This window comes from Hypomesus nipponensis, chromosome 24, assembly GCF_054491055.1.
Source record: "Hypomesus nipponensis isolate SF chromosome 24, ASM5449105v1, whole genome shotgun sequence".
NCBI lineage: Eukaryota > Metazoa > Chordata > Actinopteri > Osmeriformes > Osmeridae > Hypomesus > Hypomesus nipponensis.
In genome coordinates, this window is record NC_140384.1 from 1,881,970 (window position 1) to 1,902,508 (window position 20,539).

Consider the following 20,539-nt stretch of genomic DNA (forward strand, 5'->3'; position numbering starts at 1 on the left):
CAATTATAATTGCGGATATCATTGATTCATGTCATTTATATGTTTAGGCAACACACAAAACAATACTGTACATTTATTTGAACAATGTTCTCCACATATCATTATCACTTAACTGTTAACTTGCTCTGATGACTAATAGCAGCGCAATAATATGACAAATATGCTCATTTAAGTGGAATGTTGCAATGATTCTTTAGAGAATACCTAAATTAGCCATTTGTTTTACTTTTTTCCATACATTTGAAGCCCAGTCGACCACTGACAATATACCTGCTAACCAAAATGCACATGTGAATGTTTACTTCCTACTTTACTCGCCTTGAATATCGGGGTATACAATTGGTGGATTTTATGAAGGTGTCATGTAATGAGCTCTTATTGGATGCGGACCATAGTTGTCCGGAAAACATGACTGTGTCGATAAAGAAACAAAATGTTTGTTTCTTGAAAAATGTGGACATGCCAACATATATTTTTTAAGGGTTACAGAAAAGTTTTAAAGCGATACAGAAAAATCCAGCTCCCCCATCACCAGGGATCGTTCAAATGCACGATTTTGAGCTTCAGCCCACCACCTTATTCCAATTCATAGCATTTTGAGCCCTTGCAGTCTCTTGCACTCAATCACTTACAAGGTGACGTCAAGTAAGTCTGAGGGTTCAGGGCTTAGGGGGGACATTGGGATCGGGCCTTAGTATCACAATTCTCTGCACAAATTTGTGCAAAACTGATATATTCAAGTTAAATATAATATGAATAGTTACCGTATTTTTCTGAAATAAAACTGCGGTTTATAACCCGATTTTATATTTTTCTTGTGGTGGTGCGGTTTATATTTTGAAGCGACTTAAAGAACGTTTTTAATAAAACAACAGTAGAAACACTTTTTTGTGAATGCTATTTAACCCGTTAAGGAGTAGTGTCGCACATATGTGATCGTTCAAATACGGGTCTCACAGCGTAACGTCGCATATGCATAGCCGGTGAAGCCACTTCCCTGAAATTAGTTTTTGCAGGTTGGAATGTCTGGTAGTAGCATTGCTACCAGTATTATGCTAGGTAACTTAGCCCAGAAGCTAACTAAAGCAAGCTAGTTACAGTTTTGGAAAAATAACTTGCGCTTTGAGGATCGTCAAAAAACTAGTCTAAAAAGGTAAATATTAGTTCATTCCCGGGCAATAGAAAACATACCTTACACACTTTCGTTTTCGAAGTGTGTTACACAATGGCATGCTGTACTTCCTATACTTGTGCATTGCTTGGTTCCCGTATCAAGTGCGGCATATATTCCAGTGCAGTTTATACTCAGATTTTCTGGTGGGGTGTGGTCTAGAGAAAATGCTTTTTTTTAAATATATATATATATACAGTAAATACATTTCAGCAAATATAACAAATGAGTGTCACGTAAAGCGGTGGTTCTCCGCCAGATCATAGTCGTGTATGATATGAATATGAACAAGGGTGTGTTACTGTGGTAGTAGGTGTGCATAGAGGTGATTTAACACGGGACGGGGTTTGTGTGTGCACTGAACAGCTTCAAAATGTTTAGCGTTTAGGGCGGGAAAAGCTTTTCTCTGTTTATGTTGCAGGGAGGGAAGCGATCATTGGAGCAGGGGTGCTCAGTGTTTTTAAAGAAGTATGTATGAACTGGTTTTAGTGCATTGTTCGATTACGACATGAATGTATGTTTGAAATGTGTCATGCCAGTATGTTGCTAACAACTATATAGCTATGATAATTATACTCTGATAATTTAGATTGAGATAGGCCTATGCCTGATGCCTAAATATTTGAAATCACAAACAAGGCTACGTAATGTGGCGTGTAGGCTATCAAATCATTGTTCATCCTCGTTTAATGCATTAGGTTAAATGTTGTAGGCTATTTAAGTTGATTTTCTATCAATGTTGAAAATTAGAATATCTGTGGTAAATCATCGTTTTCCCGTTGGATCAGTGTTACAGGAAGGTCTGGTTAAGCACCAAGTCACGCTAAGCCTGACAGTTAGCCTGCCCCAGACCAAACTAATTTTGCAGCCTAAGTTTCCATAGTAACCGAGTTAGACCTAGGTTGAGCTAGCTTTATGGAACTGAATGAACTAGTAATGAGTCAGACGAACATAAGTCTGGCTTATTCGGTAGACTTGCTTTATGGAACAGGCCTCTGGACAAGCTGTGTGAGTGGGAATACGCTCCTGTGTTTCCCTTCGCTTCAAGCGTTCTTGGAGGTAAACAACGTGATCATGGGTGAACATGTGAAAAGACTCATAATTGAACACCTCAAACAAGTTGCTGAGCAGCTACGGAAATACTTCCCACCGATGGACACATCTCAGACGTAGATTCGCAACCCATATGAAGTTTCCATCCCTGTCCCACAGCTGTCATTTCAGGAGCAGCTGTTATCCAATGGAGCACTGCATTTGCAGTTCAAAAGAAAGCCACTTGTGGATTTTAGGCCGGGAATTGAACTAGCAACCTTCAGATTACTACCCCGACGCTCTACCCGCTCAACCACCTGACTCCTCCTGGCATTTTTAAGGTGTGGGGGAGTGCGTGAACCCGGTCGGGATGTAGAAGTGTGCATGGCCTAAAAAGTTTGGGAACCAAACTATTTAAGTTGATTTTCTATAAATTTAGCCATTTAATTTCTGTGAGTTAAGTCTATTTACTATCAAAGCATTTGTCCGTAATACAGTTATTAGTGCTGTCATTTTAACGAGTTATTAACGGCGTTAACGCAAACCCATTTTAACTACGTCAATTTTTTTATAGCGCGATTAATGTTCTTTTTGGCCGAGCAAACTTTGTAGTTTTTTTTTCACATACTGTTGCAGCAACTACTGACGTTAGAAAAACTATAGCTACAACCCCACACCGGATCTAGCTAGACCGGAAACAAAACAACAGGCACGCCGCACACACTTGTTTGGGCTTGCGAGCCGGCTAAAGAGTAGCAGGCCAACGTTACGTTGAGTGGATGGCAGACGCGAGACGCCAAAATGGATGCCAACAAAATTCTGAATGGAAAATGTACTTTTAAAAAGTTGCCAAATGGTTCCATTGACAAGACCAAAGTGATCTGTGTGTTTTGTCGTTGTGAACTGAGCTATCATAGCAGCACGTCCAGTCTGAAATACCAATTGATGGCCAAGCACACAGCTGTTGCGAATTCTCCGCCCCCTCGTCAAAGCCAGGGGATTGCAATGTTGTTTTCAATAAAAAAAATACAAAAAACTTTGCACTAAGCATTCCATTCGTACATGTTGATAAGATCATCAAAATGAGAACAAATAATGGGACAAAAAGATATCAATGAACATTAAGACATTAAGAATAGAAACATGTGCGATTAATTGCAATGAATTGTGAGTTAACTATGACATTAATGCAATTGAATATTTTAATCGTTTGACAGCACTAAAAGTTATACATTAATAATTGCATTGCAGGTCAATTTAAGGTGTGCCCCTAAATGTTCTGCTTGCCGTCCTACAATTCTCAGTCTGGAGCCCTGGAATACTTAAGGGTAGCATTTCCATCTTGATGGACTTGCAGATCCGTTGGGTAATTTTCTCTGCTCGTTGTGCATCGCAGCTCCTCCGTGCTAACACCGAGAGCAGGATGCACCGCCACTAACCAGGGTCGTATACGTTCTTCAAGTGGTACATCATTTGAGTCGTGGAGGAGTTGTATTTATACTCAGCTTTGCAGTGTTGGCAGTTAGGCCTCTCGCGATAGTCAATATATTGATTTATCGCACGGTATATGGAAATGAGCGTAATAATTTTTGGTGCTGCGATATATTGCAACTGATCATTTTTATAACAAATAATGATTACATTAATTTTTACATAAGAACGAATGTCACCTACATTTTAGTCGATCCAGCTGCCTCAGTCATCCTGTCTGCTTTCTGTGTTGAAAGCGTAGGCGGGACTAGCGTCTCCACACACAGAGTGGACACCGACAGGTGAAGAGAAGGCGTGAACTCACTGTGTCATAAAGTGTTCTGTTTTGTGACATCTACAGCTAGTTAAGAACAAGTTAAAATGGACTTGGTTTCAAAGCCGCAATCTTCAGTTCCAGTGTGGGAACATTTTGTCTTTAAGACGAATGAGATGAGTCAATTAACGTCAACGAGCCGGTGTGTCAACTTTGTTTAAAACAAGTGGAAACGAAGAGGCAACTAACCTAACATCTCACCTAGCAATACATAACTGTCATCCCACCCAGTTTTTCAACCTGTGAACAACTGCAGCTGGAGCTGGAAAGGGGTCTTCCATACAGTTCTGTTACAGATGCCTTTTCCCGACAGTGCAAATGTAAACGTGACAGCGCGAAATGGTGCACACTCACGGATAGCGTAACTCGCTATATAGCCAAAGAGATGCAGCCATTAAACACGGTCAGAAAACCCAGCATTTACAAATATGCTGCAAACTTTTGACAAACACAGGGCTGCCAACTCTCACGCATTAGCTGTGAGACACACACATTTCAACCATTTCACACGCTCTCACGCCACACCTCTCAAGCAGAAAAAGGTCATTATGTAATCAGTGGCATAAAATGGACTGAAAATTACAATTGACGTGTGTGCAATAATATTGTTTATCACAATTAATTTTGGTGCAATATATTGCACAAGAAAAAGTAGTTATCGTGGCAGCCCTATTGGCAGTGAACAAAGTAATTTTTAAGTCAAAATTGTCTCACACTACACTTCACCGTAACCTCTTCATGTTTAGTTTTGAAATACATGGAAACTCGCCGGTAACTGAGTAGGGCTGTGGCATTTTTTTCCAAACATTGGCTTTGTTTGGTAAAATGTTTAATTGCTGCCACATAGCAAAATCCATTGCATTCCTTCAAGACTCGCACTACGCAACAGAACACGCATTAGTTTTATCAATGAACAAATAATGTCATCGATGAAATTCTTAATGATCAATAATCGATCGACGATTAATTATGCCCATCCCTAATGTGTAGCATGTCATTCTCTATATAATAATCCTACCAGAGGGGCATGACACAAGAGAGGTTAACATGGAGCTGCTATAATATACTCCACTATTGTAGAAAGGCTTTCTACATTTTGGAACATTGTTGTGGGTCTTGCTTAGCATTAGTGAGGTTGGTCACTGATGTTGGATATTTAAAAGCTTTCACATTAATCTGCTAACTATTCACACACATTCATAGGTTTTTATTAGTGCTGTCAAACGATTAAAATATTTAATTGCGATTAATCGCATTAATGTCATAGTTAACTCGCGATTAATCACAATTAATCGCAAATTTTTATCTATTCTAAATGTCCCTGATTTCTTTTTGTCCCAATCTTTTTTCAAATTTTAATGCTCTTATCAACATAGAAAAGTGGTTCGGATTGCTTTGTGCAAATATTTTTTTTATTGAAAACAACATTGCAATCGCCTGGCTTTGACGAGGGGGCAGAGAATTCGCATCAGCTGTGTGCTTGGCCATCAAGTGGTATTTCAGACTGGACGTGCTGCGATGATAGGTCAGTTTACAACGACAAAACACACAGATCACTGGTCTTGTCAATAGAACCATTTGGCAACTTTTTAAAAGCAAACTTACCATTCAGAATCTTATTGGCATCCATTTCGGCATCTCGCGCTCGTCATCCACTCAAAAACGTAACGTTAGCCTACTACCAGAGAATGTCTAATATCCGTAAACGGGCTCTGCTACTACTCTTTAGCCACCTCGCAAGCCAAACGAGTGTTTGGCGTGCCTGTTGTTTTGTTTCCGGTCTAGCTAGATCCGGTGTGGTGTTGTAGTTTTTCTAACGTCGGTAGTTGTTGCAACAGCATGTGAAAAAAACTACAAAGTTTGCTAGGCCAAAAAGAGCGTTAATCGCACGATAAAATAATTGACGCCGTTAATTTGGGTTTGCGTTAACGCCGTTAATAACGCGTTAAACTGACAGCACTAGTTTTTATGCAAGTTTCCTATGCTATTTTTCTTTTATCAAACTACTGTACAAATATTGCCTTTGATACCAATATTTCAAGACTGACCTGGCTTTCTCTGCCTTCCTCTTCTCTCCCCCCATAAGAACACCAGGGACAATCCAGTTGAAAGGCTAGGGAGAGGAAAAGTAGGAAAGATTAATATGAAATTAAATAATTAAACAGGAGCCAGACCCCCCCCCCCCCCCCCCAAAAAGACATACAACATTACAGGGGGGGGGGGGGGGGGTGCTGGTGGTGTTTCTGTTTGGGTGGTAAATGGCACCAAAACAGTATAACCCAAGACAGCCATCTCCTTGGTGTCTCACAGTGAATGCGTACCTTTCAAAATAAAAGCGCAACATTGGAAGTTGTGTAACTTATACCAATTTAAGTTATATCTTTTGACAGGCCCTCTCCACACCAGCTCGTGACCCACCAGTTGAGAAACACTGGTCTATGAGAATACAAGACAATTAATTACAGAAGCTCCAAAATGTTATCCAACAAGCGTTGATTAAGCTCAATATCGTAGCTTTACGGAACACACTCACTAAGCCCCTCACCAATAAATAATGTAAGTGTTGTGATATATTAGTGAGGCAGTGTTTGACTTTCACAGAATTACAAAGCTAAAAACTACTCAAACTATAGTTTGCGATCAGTAGGTCTATAAAGAGCTATTGAAATGGTCTCTTAAACATTCAAGAGTCTGATAGATCCAGTTGTCCTGGCAAAACATGTATTGTTCTTTATTTATTGACAGGGCACGGTCAAAGTATTGCAGAAAATGACAAGTGTAGCCTGTTAATTTTGAACTTCTCGCTAAAAGCTATGATCACTGCTTGCTATCCTGCTCTCAAATGTTTGATCCCTGAACAATAAATTGGACTGTGGCTTGTGTGTTTACATAAACACGAAATGGTGCAAAAACTCTATGCTAGTTTTCTAGTTTACTACTGCTCATTGCTGGTGGAGTTTGACTGTCGTGTTCACACTTAGTTTGGTTTTCTTGGCTCAGACCCAATTTTTTTTATTATAGCCCAGTGGTCTTCACAACTTTTTTCATGAGCCACAATGATAAGTCAATACAAGAGCCACTTTTACTGCAAAGTATAAAAAGTTACATAGTCATAAATAGCATGTCTGCTTATCAGTCATCTCTGAACATGGGGGGGGGGGACAAACTTGTAGCGTCACAGATATGTGATTGTTCGAAAGCGGGCCTCACAGAGTACCGTCACGTGTGATTCTGAACATTCCAATCTACTATTTTCCGATAGACAAAAACTATAGGACATTTCAGCCTGACGTCACAACAACAAATATTTTACTTCCGGGTGGATAACGTCGATCTTGGCTAGCGATAGTTAACCTTAACAAGCCATTGACGCGAACAGGATTTTCCATGTCATTCAACCACAAACACGTTTTAAGATTATTATGATTATAACACGTTTCATGATTATGCTTGTGATTGAAAAACGAGACGTTCCAGATCTCGTTGCTGTTGATATTGTTCGCTAATAATGGTAATATTGTAGCGTGTATCAAACTCGTAGTGACTGAGATCGCTAGCTACTGCTGTTGCTACAAGATTTTCTGGACTGCGTGAGCTTTCTAGCTATCTGTCTGGACAAAATAATTTCCCTTCTGGGGATAATAAAGTACCTATCTATCTTATTGACCTAGCCTACTTACAGGGCTGCCAACTCTCACGAATTGGCCGTGAGACACACGCATTTCAACCATTTACGCCCTCACGCCACACCTTGTATATCTCACGCTGAAAAGGCAACGACAACCAAGTAGCCTTGTTAACGTTGTAATCAGGGTGTAGTGAGGTAAGCAAGACCACACGGAGCCAACATCTTGCCACACCTGAAGAGTGATTCAATCACATCAGACAAACCTAATCAGCCCTTGTGACACCCTCAGTATGCTGATTACCCACCAAACGCCGATGCAAAGGAACCATAGAATTGGGGGGGAGGACCTCCCCAATCTCAGCCCTCCTGCTAGCTTGCAAGCTTCAAAGGGCGTGCTTGAGACGACACGTCTCCAGCAACCATTTGCATCCGTTTTGGCGGCATTTGAACAAAGAACATACCTTAATCAGAACTTTTGGGGAAAGTTCTTCAGACTTCACCTTTACCACGAGAGTACAAGGTGGAGAATTACGAGAGGGATATTTGTGTCATGTTTGTTACTTTGTTTTAATGTTGTGTTCACTGAAATCTTGATTCTAGTAACTACTCCTTCTTCCTGAAAGATAACCATGTCATTCTTGGTATCGACACAAAGCTCTCTTAATAAAACAATCATTCAACTATATTTTGTAACTGTACCAAGATGTCCAGAACAATATTTGAATGATCTTTTGAACCAGCCAGAGACCAGATCACACCTTTGGTAGGTGTGAAGGAAGGAGGGGGGAGTTGACAACCCAGCTTCCCCCAATCAACGTCTGACCCCAGACAGGTCCTCCCTCAAACTCTGAACTGTATAAATATCCGAGATGACCATCAATCAAGGACTCCAGCGAAACCAACCATGGCATGAACGCCATTGGGATTGGCGTTCCAAAGGACGTCTCCAAGCTTCTCCTGAGATTCAACTTTATAGTGATCGCGACACTATCTGGACGTTTCAACAGAAGAACCAAAAACGCAATTATCATTGCGACTTGACTGAGATCCCCCAGACTCAGCCACATGACCCGGCAGCGCAGCCGCGCTTTCACCTCCGATTCTTCAAATGAACCTTTGGCGCAAACCGCCCTCAACCTCATTGATCAACCCCTGATCAAACGTAACTATGGCTAACGCTCTTTCCTCCCAGACATGACATTGGCGTGAGCTCTGTTTATGATTTGTAAGGATGTAATCATTGACTTACCATTTCTGTATTTCTTTAAGTTAGTCCATTTCATTCTGTTCATTGAAACCAATAACTCATATTAAATCCATAATCTAACTTGTTCATAAGATCCGTTTACCTTACTTGAATAAATTCATTGTAAAGATATTTTGACGTGCGTGTTCACTGATGTTACGATTGGCTCTACACTTAGAACGAATTCATTCCTAAAGATGAGACTGAATATTACATGTTAAATATAGGATTCCCTAATGTCCTAAACCAATATTAGGGTGGTGCCCCGAACTTTATGATAAATTAAGTATTTCTATTTTAACACGACGAGACCCCGCTACAAGGGCCAGGGTGGGTAATCGGGAGAGTCCCAGATGGGCCTCTTCACTTCTGGGCCCGTCAAGGATTTTTTGCGTCAGCGAGGATGTATGGGAGCAGGGCCGGAGTGATGGCATCACTAGACAAGGTTTTTTGATAAACGTCTATATTTATTTTACATGAAGCTCAATTAAACTATTTTGCGCTCAAATAATGGCCATAATATTTCTTATGTGCGCTCGCATTACGTGTGGAAGTACCTATCTTGCATCACATCAAACCCATACGTCCAAGGTTTGGGCTAATCCCATAATTTTTACAAAGTCTGGCTCTGTGCCTGATTAACACTCGGATCGTTAGCAGTCTCAAAAAATGTATCAACATAAAAAATAATACTATCCCTTTCTGTAATCATGATACCCCCAGAAAAGTTCACTGGAGAGGGGGGGCGGGGAGGGGGACCAAATACCAAATCTCACTCCAAGGTTTTTGCAAAAGTTGGCAGCCCTGTACTTATTTTGAAAGTAGACTAATATAGCTAATATAGACACTTAGAGCATGTGTTGCCTTCATTATAAGGCTTATAATAAGGCTTTTAATTTTTTCCGGCTCCAGACAGAATTGTTTTTAGTTTTTTTTAGTCCAATATGGCTCTTTCAACGTTTTGGGTTGCCGACCCCCGAGTTAGACCTATTTGAAGTTTTTAAGTAGGCCTACACCCTTTCAATGTTTTTTTAGTTTATCATTTATTGGGGTAACATTTTAACAGATTAAATACATTCAATAATTTTGCAATACATTGAATACATTTTTTCAATCACAATTAATCATATGAAATAATGCGATGACATTTTTATTGCTTGACAGCCCTAATTTATATACATTGCCCCTGTACCATTTGTCACATGATAATAGTATTTAGACTGCATTGCATTTTCAAAACATAGCTCAAACACTCACCTTAAGAAGTTTCAGAAAGATCTGGTAGGTCTGCTGGGCCAGCTGAGGGGGAAAGCACAACACACAAGTTCAAATCTGTGTTAAACAACTGAACTGTATGCGTGATGTGTGTGTTGTGAGAGAATGTCAGAGAAAGATGAACAGAGGATAGAAACCACAATCTACTTCTCTGGTGGGGACAATGATGACAGCCAGAGGTCCATCTCCTCTCTGAAATTATGGAGGTAAAAAAAAGTGTGTGTCAGGGACTGACTGACATCCCAAAACATCCCTCGTGGAATCCACAATGGAATCTAGTAGCAATGTTTTTATTTGTATTTATTTTGTTTCCTATTAATTTCTTATTCTCTGTTTTAATATTATCTTTTTAATGTAAACTTTTATATCATGTACCCCCCTTGGACTATTATTTCAATGTTTTTATTCTATTGTATTTTTCTCTGCAAAGCACACTGAATTGCTCCTACGTATGAATTGTGACGTACAAATAAGCTTGATTAATAAGTTACACAACTTGTAATTATTTCCAAACCACAGTTTGCAATGCCTGTGTACAGGATTGCCCATCACAGTCAACTGATGAGGAGGGAGGATGCAAGTCTGAAAAGCCTGTCCATCTAGGGCGGTATCAGTAGAACTATGTTTTTCAACATCCTCGCAGAGAAATTGGTTGTCAGTCATTGACACGGTGGCTACATTTGTCTTGGACAAATAATTTGCATGGAATAGGATTCACTTCCATTTCTGGGTGTCCATAACTTGCTGTGTGTGTCCAGTTATACAATATTGCCACATGCAGGCCTTTTAAGTGATTCCCATAAAAAAATGAATGGGTGAGAAATTGTCTCTGAAAAGTGCTAATTGATACTGCCCTTAACAATATTTGTGAATGAAGTCTTGCCTTGATCTTTGGCTCCACTGACTGTAGTACCTGGACCAGTGGAATCCCATAGGCCAGAGTTTTACCTGGGGAATAATACAGAACTGTACACATGCCTTACTTTTGGTCTTTGTATTACCATTTGTGTTTATCACACAAACACAGAAACAACGGAATGCATGTGTTGATTGCATGTGTTTTAATCCTAAAACATGTGATAGGAGCTGGTAAAAAGGTACGCATGTGGGCAATCTATTAAATTGCTCTAACAGTATGTGTCCACTACAGCGTTGTTTTAACGCTCTGCACCTCTTGCCTTCCCACAGTACACCACCCTCGGGGACGTGTCCAACAGTTAATAAAGAGTTGTAGTTCTCTAAGGTCACTGTTGTAGTTCTTGTAAAATGGTACACAATACCGATCCTTATTGATGTAAATAAAGGTGCTCCTGTCTCGATCAAAATACAGCTTTTACACACTACGTAAGAAATCAGATAGGCTGACTAGATGAAGCATGATCTTATCTTTTTGCAAACCTCCACTATAAAGAAAGATTTATCAGACAAACGTTGACGTGTACTAACGAGTCTTTATAGATCCATTCTCATGAGTTATGACTTATTTATAACCAAGAATACTCATTCTTTTCAAGCCATTTGTAATTGAACTTTCATTTCCCCATATATCTAAGTTGAGTGGCTATCAACCATAGCTGTATTACATGTATTGCTGATGCTTTATGTCATCAAAATCTGCGCAGTAGGCTACGCTCTGACCTAACCATAGACAACGCAGCGCATAACCTACAAAAAAAATATTCGACCTGGCAGAACAGATGTCACTGCGAAAATGCAGGCAATGACACAAAAAAATTAAGACCCATCCAATCTTAATTTAAGACAATGTAATACTTTTTAAGGCCTTATTTTTTGGAAAAAAATATTTAAAACTAAGACGTAGACCTGTAGACCAGAGGTTTTCAACCCTGGGGGCCGGTTGCACAAAACACCTTAAGTTTTTTCCTTAAGTATGACACTTAAGGGTACATTTCTCCTTAGCTAAGGTATTTACTTAAGGGGGTGACACAGAATCCCTAAATGGTTTCTTTAGATAAGGTGAAACGTTAAGGGATTTACTACATTGAACGTGATTTCACAGCAGTAAAATTCGACCGTTTCCATTGAGACATCCTACTCTCACTGCTGTAAAAATGTAGTCTACTGTATACAAATAAACTTGGTATTAAAATGAACATAGCTTCAGTTTACTAAGTAATCAATATGGTAGGTCAGTGGTTCTCAACCCTGGCCCTCAAGTACCCCCTGTCCTGCATGTTTTAGATGTTTCCCTGCTCCAACACACCTGATTCAAATGAATGGTCGTTAACAGGCTTCTGCATAACTAGATAACGACCCATTCATTTGAATCAGGTGTGTTGGAGCAGGGAAACATCTAAAACGTGCAGGACAGGGGGTCCCTGAGGACCAGGGTTGAAGACCTCTGTGCTTGGTAATGAGTGTTGGGAAAGTTCACTATCTACATTAACTGGTTCAGTTCATGTTCACACATTTTAATAGTTCATAATTCAGGGTCCAGCTGAGCAAGGCGTTCTCAACTACATTAAAGTTCCCTGTTATATGCTTTTGCAAAAAACGTTGCCCCTTTTTTCTTTCTCCAAAATTCCCAAGATTCCTGAGCCAAAAGTCCCGTGGAAACTTTCCGCAGATTTAACGGAAACTTTCCGCCCCTTTGCAACCCTATGCATGATAAATGAAATTATTCAATCGAAGATGAACCCAGAGGAAGAAAGTGCCTACCAAAGACAAAGCGCAATAGACACGCTTATGTTCATACCCACATAGATGGTTTTCTTGTGGAAGCCCTATCCCCTTTTCTCTCCTAACTGATTAAGTGCTACCATGATTCAAAGTATATATTCTTCAACTATTAAACTTCCAACAAAACTGAAAAATTACCCTGACCTACTTGAGGACCAAAATACCAGCACCTGTCACATATGCTAACTGTAGCGTGTGTAGGTAGGTGTCCTACCAGAGCCCGTCTGCGAGCGAACCACAGCATCTCGTCCACACATCAAGACAGGAATTGTCTGTTTCTGTACACTGCAGACACACACAGACAGACAGTTAGGGACTGACATTCCATGAAAAACAAACTGTTTTAGAGATACATGAACAGTTTGTGATTGATATGCTGCTTGATTGTCGAAACAGGAAAGCAGTAGAGAGCTGACGACAAATTAGACCATGCTTCCATTTTATTTTGTCACACCTCACCAGGTCATACATGTGAGGTTCAGGACTTTGTTGAGAGTTACCACCTGGAAAAACAACAATTAACCGTCAGCTTGTTCACAGCAAAACACAGAAGACACTGTTTGGACCTAAGAGCTGTGACAAATGGTGATAGGAAAACACATATACAGAAAATGTTGACTGGTTTGTGGTACTGACTAGGTGTGGATGCAGGCTAAGCTCAGAGAAGGAGTCACTGGTGAAGACATTCTCCTTAACTTGGGTGACAGTTGGTCTGGGGAGAGAAAAGGGGGGGGGGGGGCAAAGGAAGGGCGTGGAATCAGGGAGAAAGATGGAATAAACGGGATGGTAAATAGTGAGAAGGGGGTGAAAGAGGGAGAAAATGAGAAATTTCTAAGCACATAGACAATCTTGGTTAGTGTTAGGTTACAGCATTGAAAGCAGGGCTCCAGACTAACATTTTGCCTTGGTTGCACTGGTGTGCCTAACTTTTTTATTTAGGTGCACCAGCACAAAATTTAGGTGCACCCAAATTATTCCTCGCGTCAACACAAATTGAAGGTCCCCTTTTTATCGAGCTCCACATACCAAAGTAAAACATTTCAAAATAGAAAGTGGTACTGTTTAAAAGTGCTTCCCTGAAATGAGACCTACCATTTCATGTCTCAAAGTCTTATAGCGGGTCCCCCCTTGTTGTCGCAGGCCCTGCAGATGGCCAACACCTGTAATTTGGACTTCTAAACCTTTGGCCTTGGCTAAACCAGCTTGCCACACGCTCCCTAGCATTCCAATCCGAGCTCCATGGGTTAGCTCCATGGCCCAGCTCCGTAAGGGGTGGGCAATACATTTTTTACAAAGGGCCACATGAGAAACTTAAAATGCGTTGGAGGGCCGCATCAATGATAACTTGAACTTAATTCTGCTCAATATTCATTTTCTCCCATTGTAAAAATCAGTAAAGTATATATTTAGATTAGCTAATAAGGATATTCTGTAAATATTTATATAAATATTTTACATTTTGGTGTAGGTCAAATAGATTATAGAAGTTTTTACAAAGGACCACGAGAAACCTAAAATACGTTGGAGGGCCGCATCAAATCATAAATATTTATATAAATATTTTACATTTTAGTGTAAGTCAAATGGACTATAGAAGTTATTAACAGTAGAAAACAAAAACCATCACTACATCAGTGTTTACTTTTATTTGTAACTCGTTAATCTTCACAAACACTGAAAAGTTGTTTTGCAGTATGTTAAAGATATGCAATTGATCAACTTCATACAAAAAGCAAAACTTTTTTCAGTTTATTTTGTTCTGTGAGAGAAATCCAGTGGCCTTGAACAAGTGCATCGAAATCTGTCTGAATGTCTGAGATGGATATGCGAAGGACAGCTGATGATCAGGGTCTGCAGTTTAAGTAGCAAACCATCAACAATCCGCGCCCACTGAATCAGTCGAGTTCTTTTTTATGTCCGCGTTAGTTTTTTTCTTTAGTCCCTTAGTGCCAATTGAAATTGTAATCCTGTTCTCCACCAACTAAGAACACAGCTTTGACTTTGACCTCAGTAAACAGATACTTAGAAGTCCATGTCTTGTTAACTCTACATTCTGTATCAACCTTTTGTTTTTCATTTTTGAGGGGGCTAACCAACAGCTAACTCTCCTGTCGGTGAGGTTGCGCAAGCGCACATATGTAAATCGCCTGATCACTCGTCTTTCAGGACAATTTACTAGCGCTCAACACATTTATTTTTTATTTACCTCACGCGGGGCGGATTGGGATCAGGCCCGCCATAACTTATTCTCTGGTGCTCAGGTCGTAAGAGCACGGAGCAGTGTAGGCCTACAGGAATATCTGGAACACAGCCAATCAAAGGCAAGGTCCCGCCCCATCTCTGTCTCTGATTAGTTTAGACCACGATATGATCCAACCATGAGTGTGAGTTTCGTCAAAGAAGAAACAAACTCTTCGTTCCTGGAGAGGCAGCAGATGCGAGGAGGTTAGGTGCTCCGGTGCGACCTCAGAAAATGTTAAGTCACACCCGTTCCAATTTTTGTCGCATATGCGACCCCAAAAAATCCACTTGTCCCGGACAAGCCTTAATGTCGAGCCCTGCGTATTACTTCGAATAAACGCCACCATCGAATAAACGCCGCCCTTGATGAAACGCTGCACCAAAACAATCTGAAAACGGTTATTTAATTGGTTAAATTCGACCCCAGTATTTATTACACATGTACATAACTTTCTGCACAGGTTTTTGTTTGAAAGCTAAAGTGTATGAACGTTTAGGCATGCTGCTTCAGATTTTTACAATGTAGAACACTTGTATTTGAGACAGTTGTACTACCAACGCACACCTAATTGATAGCCAATGAGAAAGGGAGTTGCCGCGCTCATAGACAAACAAAGAATAGACAAAGAGGTCAGCGGTAGTAAATGAAACCTGCGTTTTTAGCTGCATGACTCATTTGTCACAATGCTAGCAACAAAGTTGTCTATGGCTGCACTGCAGCTATAATTCACGAAATATCTCTTACTAATTAAAACGCAGCTCTCGAATAAACGCTGCACCAAAAATGAACGTTATTTAATAAACGCTGCGGCATTTATTCAAATACAGTAATTATTTAAAACCATGTGAGTGTATCTTGGCGGTTGAATCCCTAAATATTGTAACTAAATATTGTTTTTAAATCTGGGGCGTGTGAATGGAGTTGCAAAGCAGCTAACAGACAGCTTCCCCAAACTTGTGACAGTGGCCTGTGCTGCACACAGACTGGCCCTTGCCTACAAAGACTCATCAAACAATATGAAATACATGGCCACTTTCAGGGACCACCTGCAGGACCTCTACTTATATTTCAGAAATAGTGCAAATCGTACTGCCACTCAAGGCTGCATCCACCACCCTGGGTGTCAGTGACTCAAAGATAAACATGAAAAAAATCTATGAAATCAGCTGGAGAAATACTCTCATAATAGCAGCAATGACCACACAAACGACATGGCACATTGAAAACGCTACGATGCAAGTCATAAAAACTGACAGAGCAATGCAATAGCCAAGATAACCTGATGCATTGTGCATGCATCAACATAGTAACAGTAGCAGCTGGTCAATAGGGGGCACAAGAGCGCCGCCCTCCCTGGCGAAGTGTTTAAAATTTACTTCATGCTCTTTTCTAAAAAGTTTTCTCAGATAGGCTACCGATTGCTGGGCCGGGCGGCCCAACCGTAACAATACGCATCAGGGAGGATGGGAGCAGGGCCGGCGTGATGGCATCACTAGATAAGGTTTTACCAATTGAAAAACGGCTATAAATAAATAAATTTAATTTGTATAATTTAAATAAATCTCCCAAAACTATTTTGCGCTCAAATAATGGCCAAACATTTTGTGTGGAAAACCCTATCTGCGTCACATCAAACCCACATGTCCTGGTTTGGGCTAGAATATTTACAACGTCTGGGTCCGCGCTTGATTAACACTCGGATTGTTAAGCAGTCTCTCAACTTTTTTTCTTAGTGGAAATTATAATTAGCAGAAGAGCCTACATTATCCAAAAATCATGTGCCGCTAACAACTGTATGGCGCAAGGTCTGGAGGCCTGTTGTTCCGGGGATATAGCCTACTATTTAATTAAAAAGTCCGCAAGTTTTTATTTATTGGCCAAGTGGTCCTAGGTCTGAAAAAGTTTGAGAAACACTTGTCTACAGTGATTTTGCAGCTGTCGGGCCTACTTTACATTATTGAAAATGAATGACTCAATACACCCTGGACTTCAGCCGTTCTCAAATTCTGTCAGATATCTTCTCCAAAATCCTTTTGAGAGGAAAACTTTAGTGGAGAAAAGAATAATAAAAGAGCTTGGCCCAGATCAACGTGACATCAAAATTACTCAACAGGCGAGCGAAAGGGTAGAGCAAAATCATACACGAGGTTTCTCCCGCGATTGGTACAACAGAAAGGCCTGGATGCAGTCATGTCAATGCCTTATTTTGCTTCCCGTGCTTGCTTTTTAAACCATTCGGAACGGATACAGCATGGACTGTTACAGGAGTTGAAGGACATGAAACATTTATTGGAGAAAATAAAATAAAAACAGCTAGCCATGCTAGACAGACAATATCGCTACGCAACTGGACAAAGGTCACTGGATTGGGGTGAGGAAACACAACAGAGAAGTGGATAAGAACAGGCACGTTCTATCAAAGATAATTGGGTTAAATTCATCTATAAATCCTTAATATTTAGTCTTACAGTTGTGTTGTGTTTCCTAATAATACCAGGGTCCTGTTCCATAAAGGCCGCTCAAATAAGTTGGACTTAAAGTTCCAAACCAGACTTTAATTAGCTTAACATGTCAGGCGGGGCTAAAGCGGTTCCATAAAGGCCCATTTCAGCTCACGCAGTCCTACTAATTCTAGTCAAGCTAATTGCGTGTGCACCCTATTCTTAAGCAGCCCGAGAGGTAAAACATGGATCATACAATCCACCATGGCAAAAGCAATGCACCCAGCCACGTGACTTCTTCCAGAAAGAACGTTCCCTTTAAGCCTTGTACTACAGGTCCCTCATCCACCGCTTCATCAAAATGAAACGACACGCCATGATTGAAATGAACCATTGGCTACGTAGGTCGAGGTCCTTTTTTAGACCTTTAGTTACTTCGTTGATAAACCCTTGTGTTCTCCTCGGGTCATTCTGACCCATCAGTCATTGTGACCCACCTTCGTTTGCGACAACTTTACCGCATACAAAAACAAAGTGAAGCATTTTCTTTTAACCGTTGGGCTGTCTCAGACCCCCCACATTGCAAAGGTTAAAAGAAAATTATTTTTATTTGCTTTTGTATTGGGTAAACACAATGATGGTTCGTTATGAACCTTTTGGTCATGTGACCTGAAGACGGCACAAGGGTTAAAAACAGACACCGTCTTAACACGTAACTTTTGACATTGTTTTAAATAAATAGCCTACTATTAATTACTAGACTACTTGTTGGGAAAATGGAGGATGTAGCTTATGAATTTAGTTTTTTTTTGCAATTGTAGACTACTGTTAACAACTATATAGCTATAATAATTATACTCAGATAATGTAGATTGAGATAGGCCTATGCCTGACGCTTAAACATTTGAAATCACAAACTAGACTACGTAACGTGGCAAATCATCAAATCATTGTTCATCATCGTTTAATGCATTAGGCTAAATGTTGTAGCCTATGTAGGCTATTTGAGTTGATTTCTGTCAATGTTGAACATGAAAATTTAATATTCGTGGTAAATCATCGTTTTCCCGTTGGTCAGTGTTACAGGAAGGTCTGGTTAAGCACCGAGTCACGCTAAGCCTGACAGTTAGCTTGCCCTGGACCAGACTAGTTTCGCAGCCTAAGTTGCCATGGTAAAGTTTGACCTACATTGAGCAAGCTTTATGGAACCGAATGAACTAGAAATGAGTCCGACTAACTGACATAAGTCTGGCTTATTCGGTAAACTCGCTTTATAGAACAGGCCTCAGGAGAGTGGCTCAAGTGCCCAGATGTCTGATTTTCAATATTTCTGAACTGAGTGTAATGATATTGGTTGTCCACAAATGTGGACATTTGCCTATAGCTGTGTGCATTAATTAAATAATTACTAGTTCACAGAGAACTTGCAGTTTGTGTTCATTTTTTTTAGGATGGTTACTGAATATTTCACAGCCCCACCTAGAATCATTTTCACAAGCCACCACTGGGTACCTTGAGTGTGTGTGTGTAGGTGTGTGTGTATATACCGGTCAACATCAAGGATTTCTGGGTTGTTTTTGAACAATGATGAAGTCTTGATATGGGTCTTATTGTCCGTCTGGTCCATCTTTCCCTGTTTGTAAGATTGTTCCTGGTGGTCAAATCCTAAGGGTAACTTTCTCTTCTTGGACTTTTTTTTCTGGAAGTAAGACAATAGGTACATTACTTCAGTTAAAACATTGGTGAAGAGATCGACAAATGTAGTTTCAGGATTTTTTACTTCCTGAGCAGTGAACATTACTGCTACGTCAGAATCGGTACCACTTTGCCTGGACCTGCCTCTGAATTTGAGAATAAGGCTACGTTTAATTGACAGAAACCGAATTTGAAAGCGGATCCGGAGTCTAATTTGAACTTCCAGCTATACATTTAAAATAACTACAATACGGGTTAAACCCAATCCAAACCATTACATGAATTATTTCCGTTTAATAAAATGTGTATCTATTATATAAGATTAGTACTTAATATAATAGCTGAGGAAGAAAAGCCTAATTCACTTGTCCCCCACCTTGAAATCATTCACGTTGGCTGGTGCAAATTTGCTTTTCTTTGTTAAAACGTCCTCAGACATGACTGGCGGTAGGCAGTATTTCTAAAAGAAAAATATAACAACAAAGGTTAGCAACAGTTAGCAAGTCCACGATACACACCATGTGTGTAGCAAATGTACAAATGTAGCTATCCAGTGACGTTAGACACTAACGTAAAACCTCATTTTGACCTCGAAAGTTTTTTAACTCGGTAAATTTGTTGTCTTGGTGGAAATGTTTTAATTACCAGTCTGCTGTGAAACTATGAAACGCTCAGCAAACGAAACTAATGTATTAAACGCACATTGGTTCGAATATTCTGTCAGCGTAGAGTGACGCCAAACCACGTTTCCTCGTTAATTTCTTCGGTTGAGAGCTTGGCAAATTGTAACCAACATATATGAGGTGCACGCCACCTACTGCTGGGGAGTGTTTGGTCGGTGACTTACATTTTCTCAAAGTAAACCAAACCAACAAAAAATGTACAATAGAATTACTATAGTCTTACACTACGCCCAGTTTCCCAAAGGTATAAGAAGAGAGCTTATCATCTGTTCAATATTCTGTCTCATCCATTTTATATGAGTTACTGACATGTACTGGGTTCTGATGACAGTCACAGTTCAACGATGTAGTATCCGCCTGCCTGTAATAACAAATGGCTTGTAATCTTTGTTTTTCCCCATTCACTATGAACACCGTTCTCTGAGGCCTGTTCCATAAATCGAGTTTACGCTTTCAACGTTCAAACGCAGTTACTATGGTTCAACTTTCAAACGCAGTTACTATGGCAACTTATGCTTCAAAACTTACCTGGTGCTAACCGGGGCAACCGTGCGTGTCCACTACGCAGAGCGGAGTGGTGCGGAGCGTCGGCTTCCAATCCATTTTCAAGACACCGGGCGTT

General features: G+C 40.2%; 1 protein-coding gene across 4 annotated transcripts in view; it reads right to left on the bottom strand.

Moving 5' to 3' along the window:
* ddx31 (DEAD (Asp-Glu-Ala-Asp) box polypeptide 31) overlaps nucleotides 1-20,011 on the bottom strand; it is a 43,555-nt gene extending 23,544 nt beyond the window's left edge. The window contains exons 1-10 of one of the 4 annotated variants that reach the window (XM_084690145.1): nucleotides 19,880-20,011; nucleotides 19,611-19,694; nucleotides 19,087-19,238; nucleotides 13,493-13,568; nucleotides 13,316-13,359; nucleotides 13,071-13,141; nucleotides 11,040-11,122; nucleotides 10,304-10,348; nucleotides 10,139-10,180; nucleotides 6,056-6,120 (exon numbers count right to left, since the gene is read on the bottom strand). In XM_084690145.1, the coding sequence (XP_084546271.1) occupies nucleotides 6,056-6,120; nucleotides 10,139-10,180; nucleotides 10,304-10,348; nucleotides 11,040-11,122; nucleotides 13,071-13,141; nucleotides 13,316-13,359; nucleotides 13,493-13,568; nucleotides 19,087-19,238; nucleotides 19,611-19,673 (641 nt within the window). In that variant the 5' untranslated portion in view covers nucleotides 19,674-19,694; nucleotides 19,880-20,011. Of the gene's footprint in view, nucleotides 1-6,055; nucleotides 6,121-10,138; nucleotides 10,181-10,303; nucleotides 10,349-11,039; nucleotides 11,123-13,070; nucleotides 13,142-13,315; nucleotides 13,360-13,492; nucleotides 13,569-19,086; nucleotides 19,239-19,610; nucleotides 19,695-19,805; nucleotides 19,841-19,879 lie in introns of those variants that run through there. The other 3 variants (XM_084690146.1, XM_084690143.1, XM_084690144.1) reach the window with 3 other exon arrangements.
* Nucleotides 20,012-20,539: the final 528 nt, after the last annotated feature.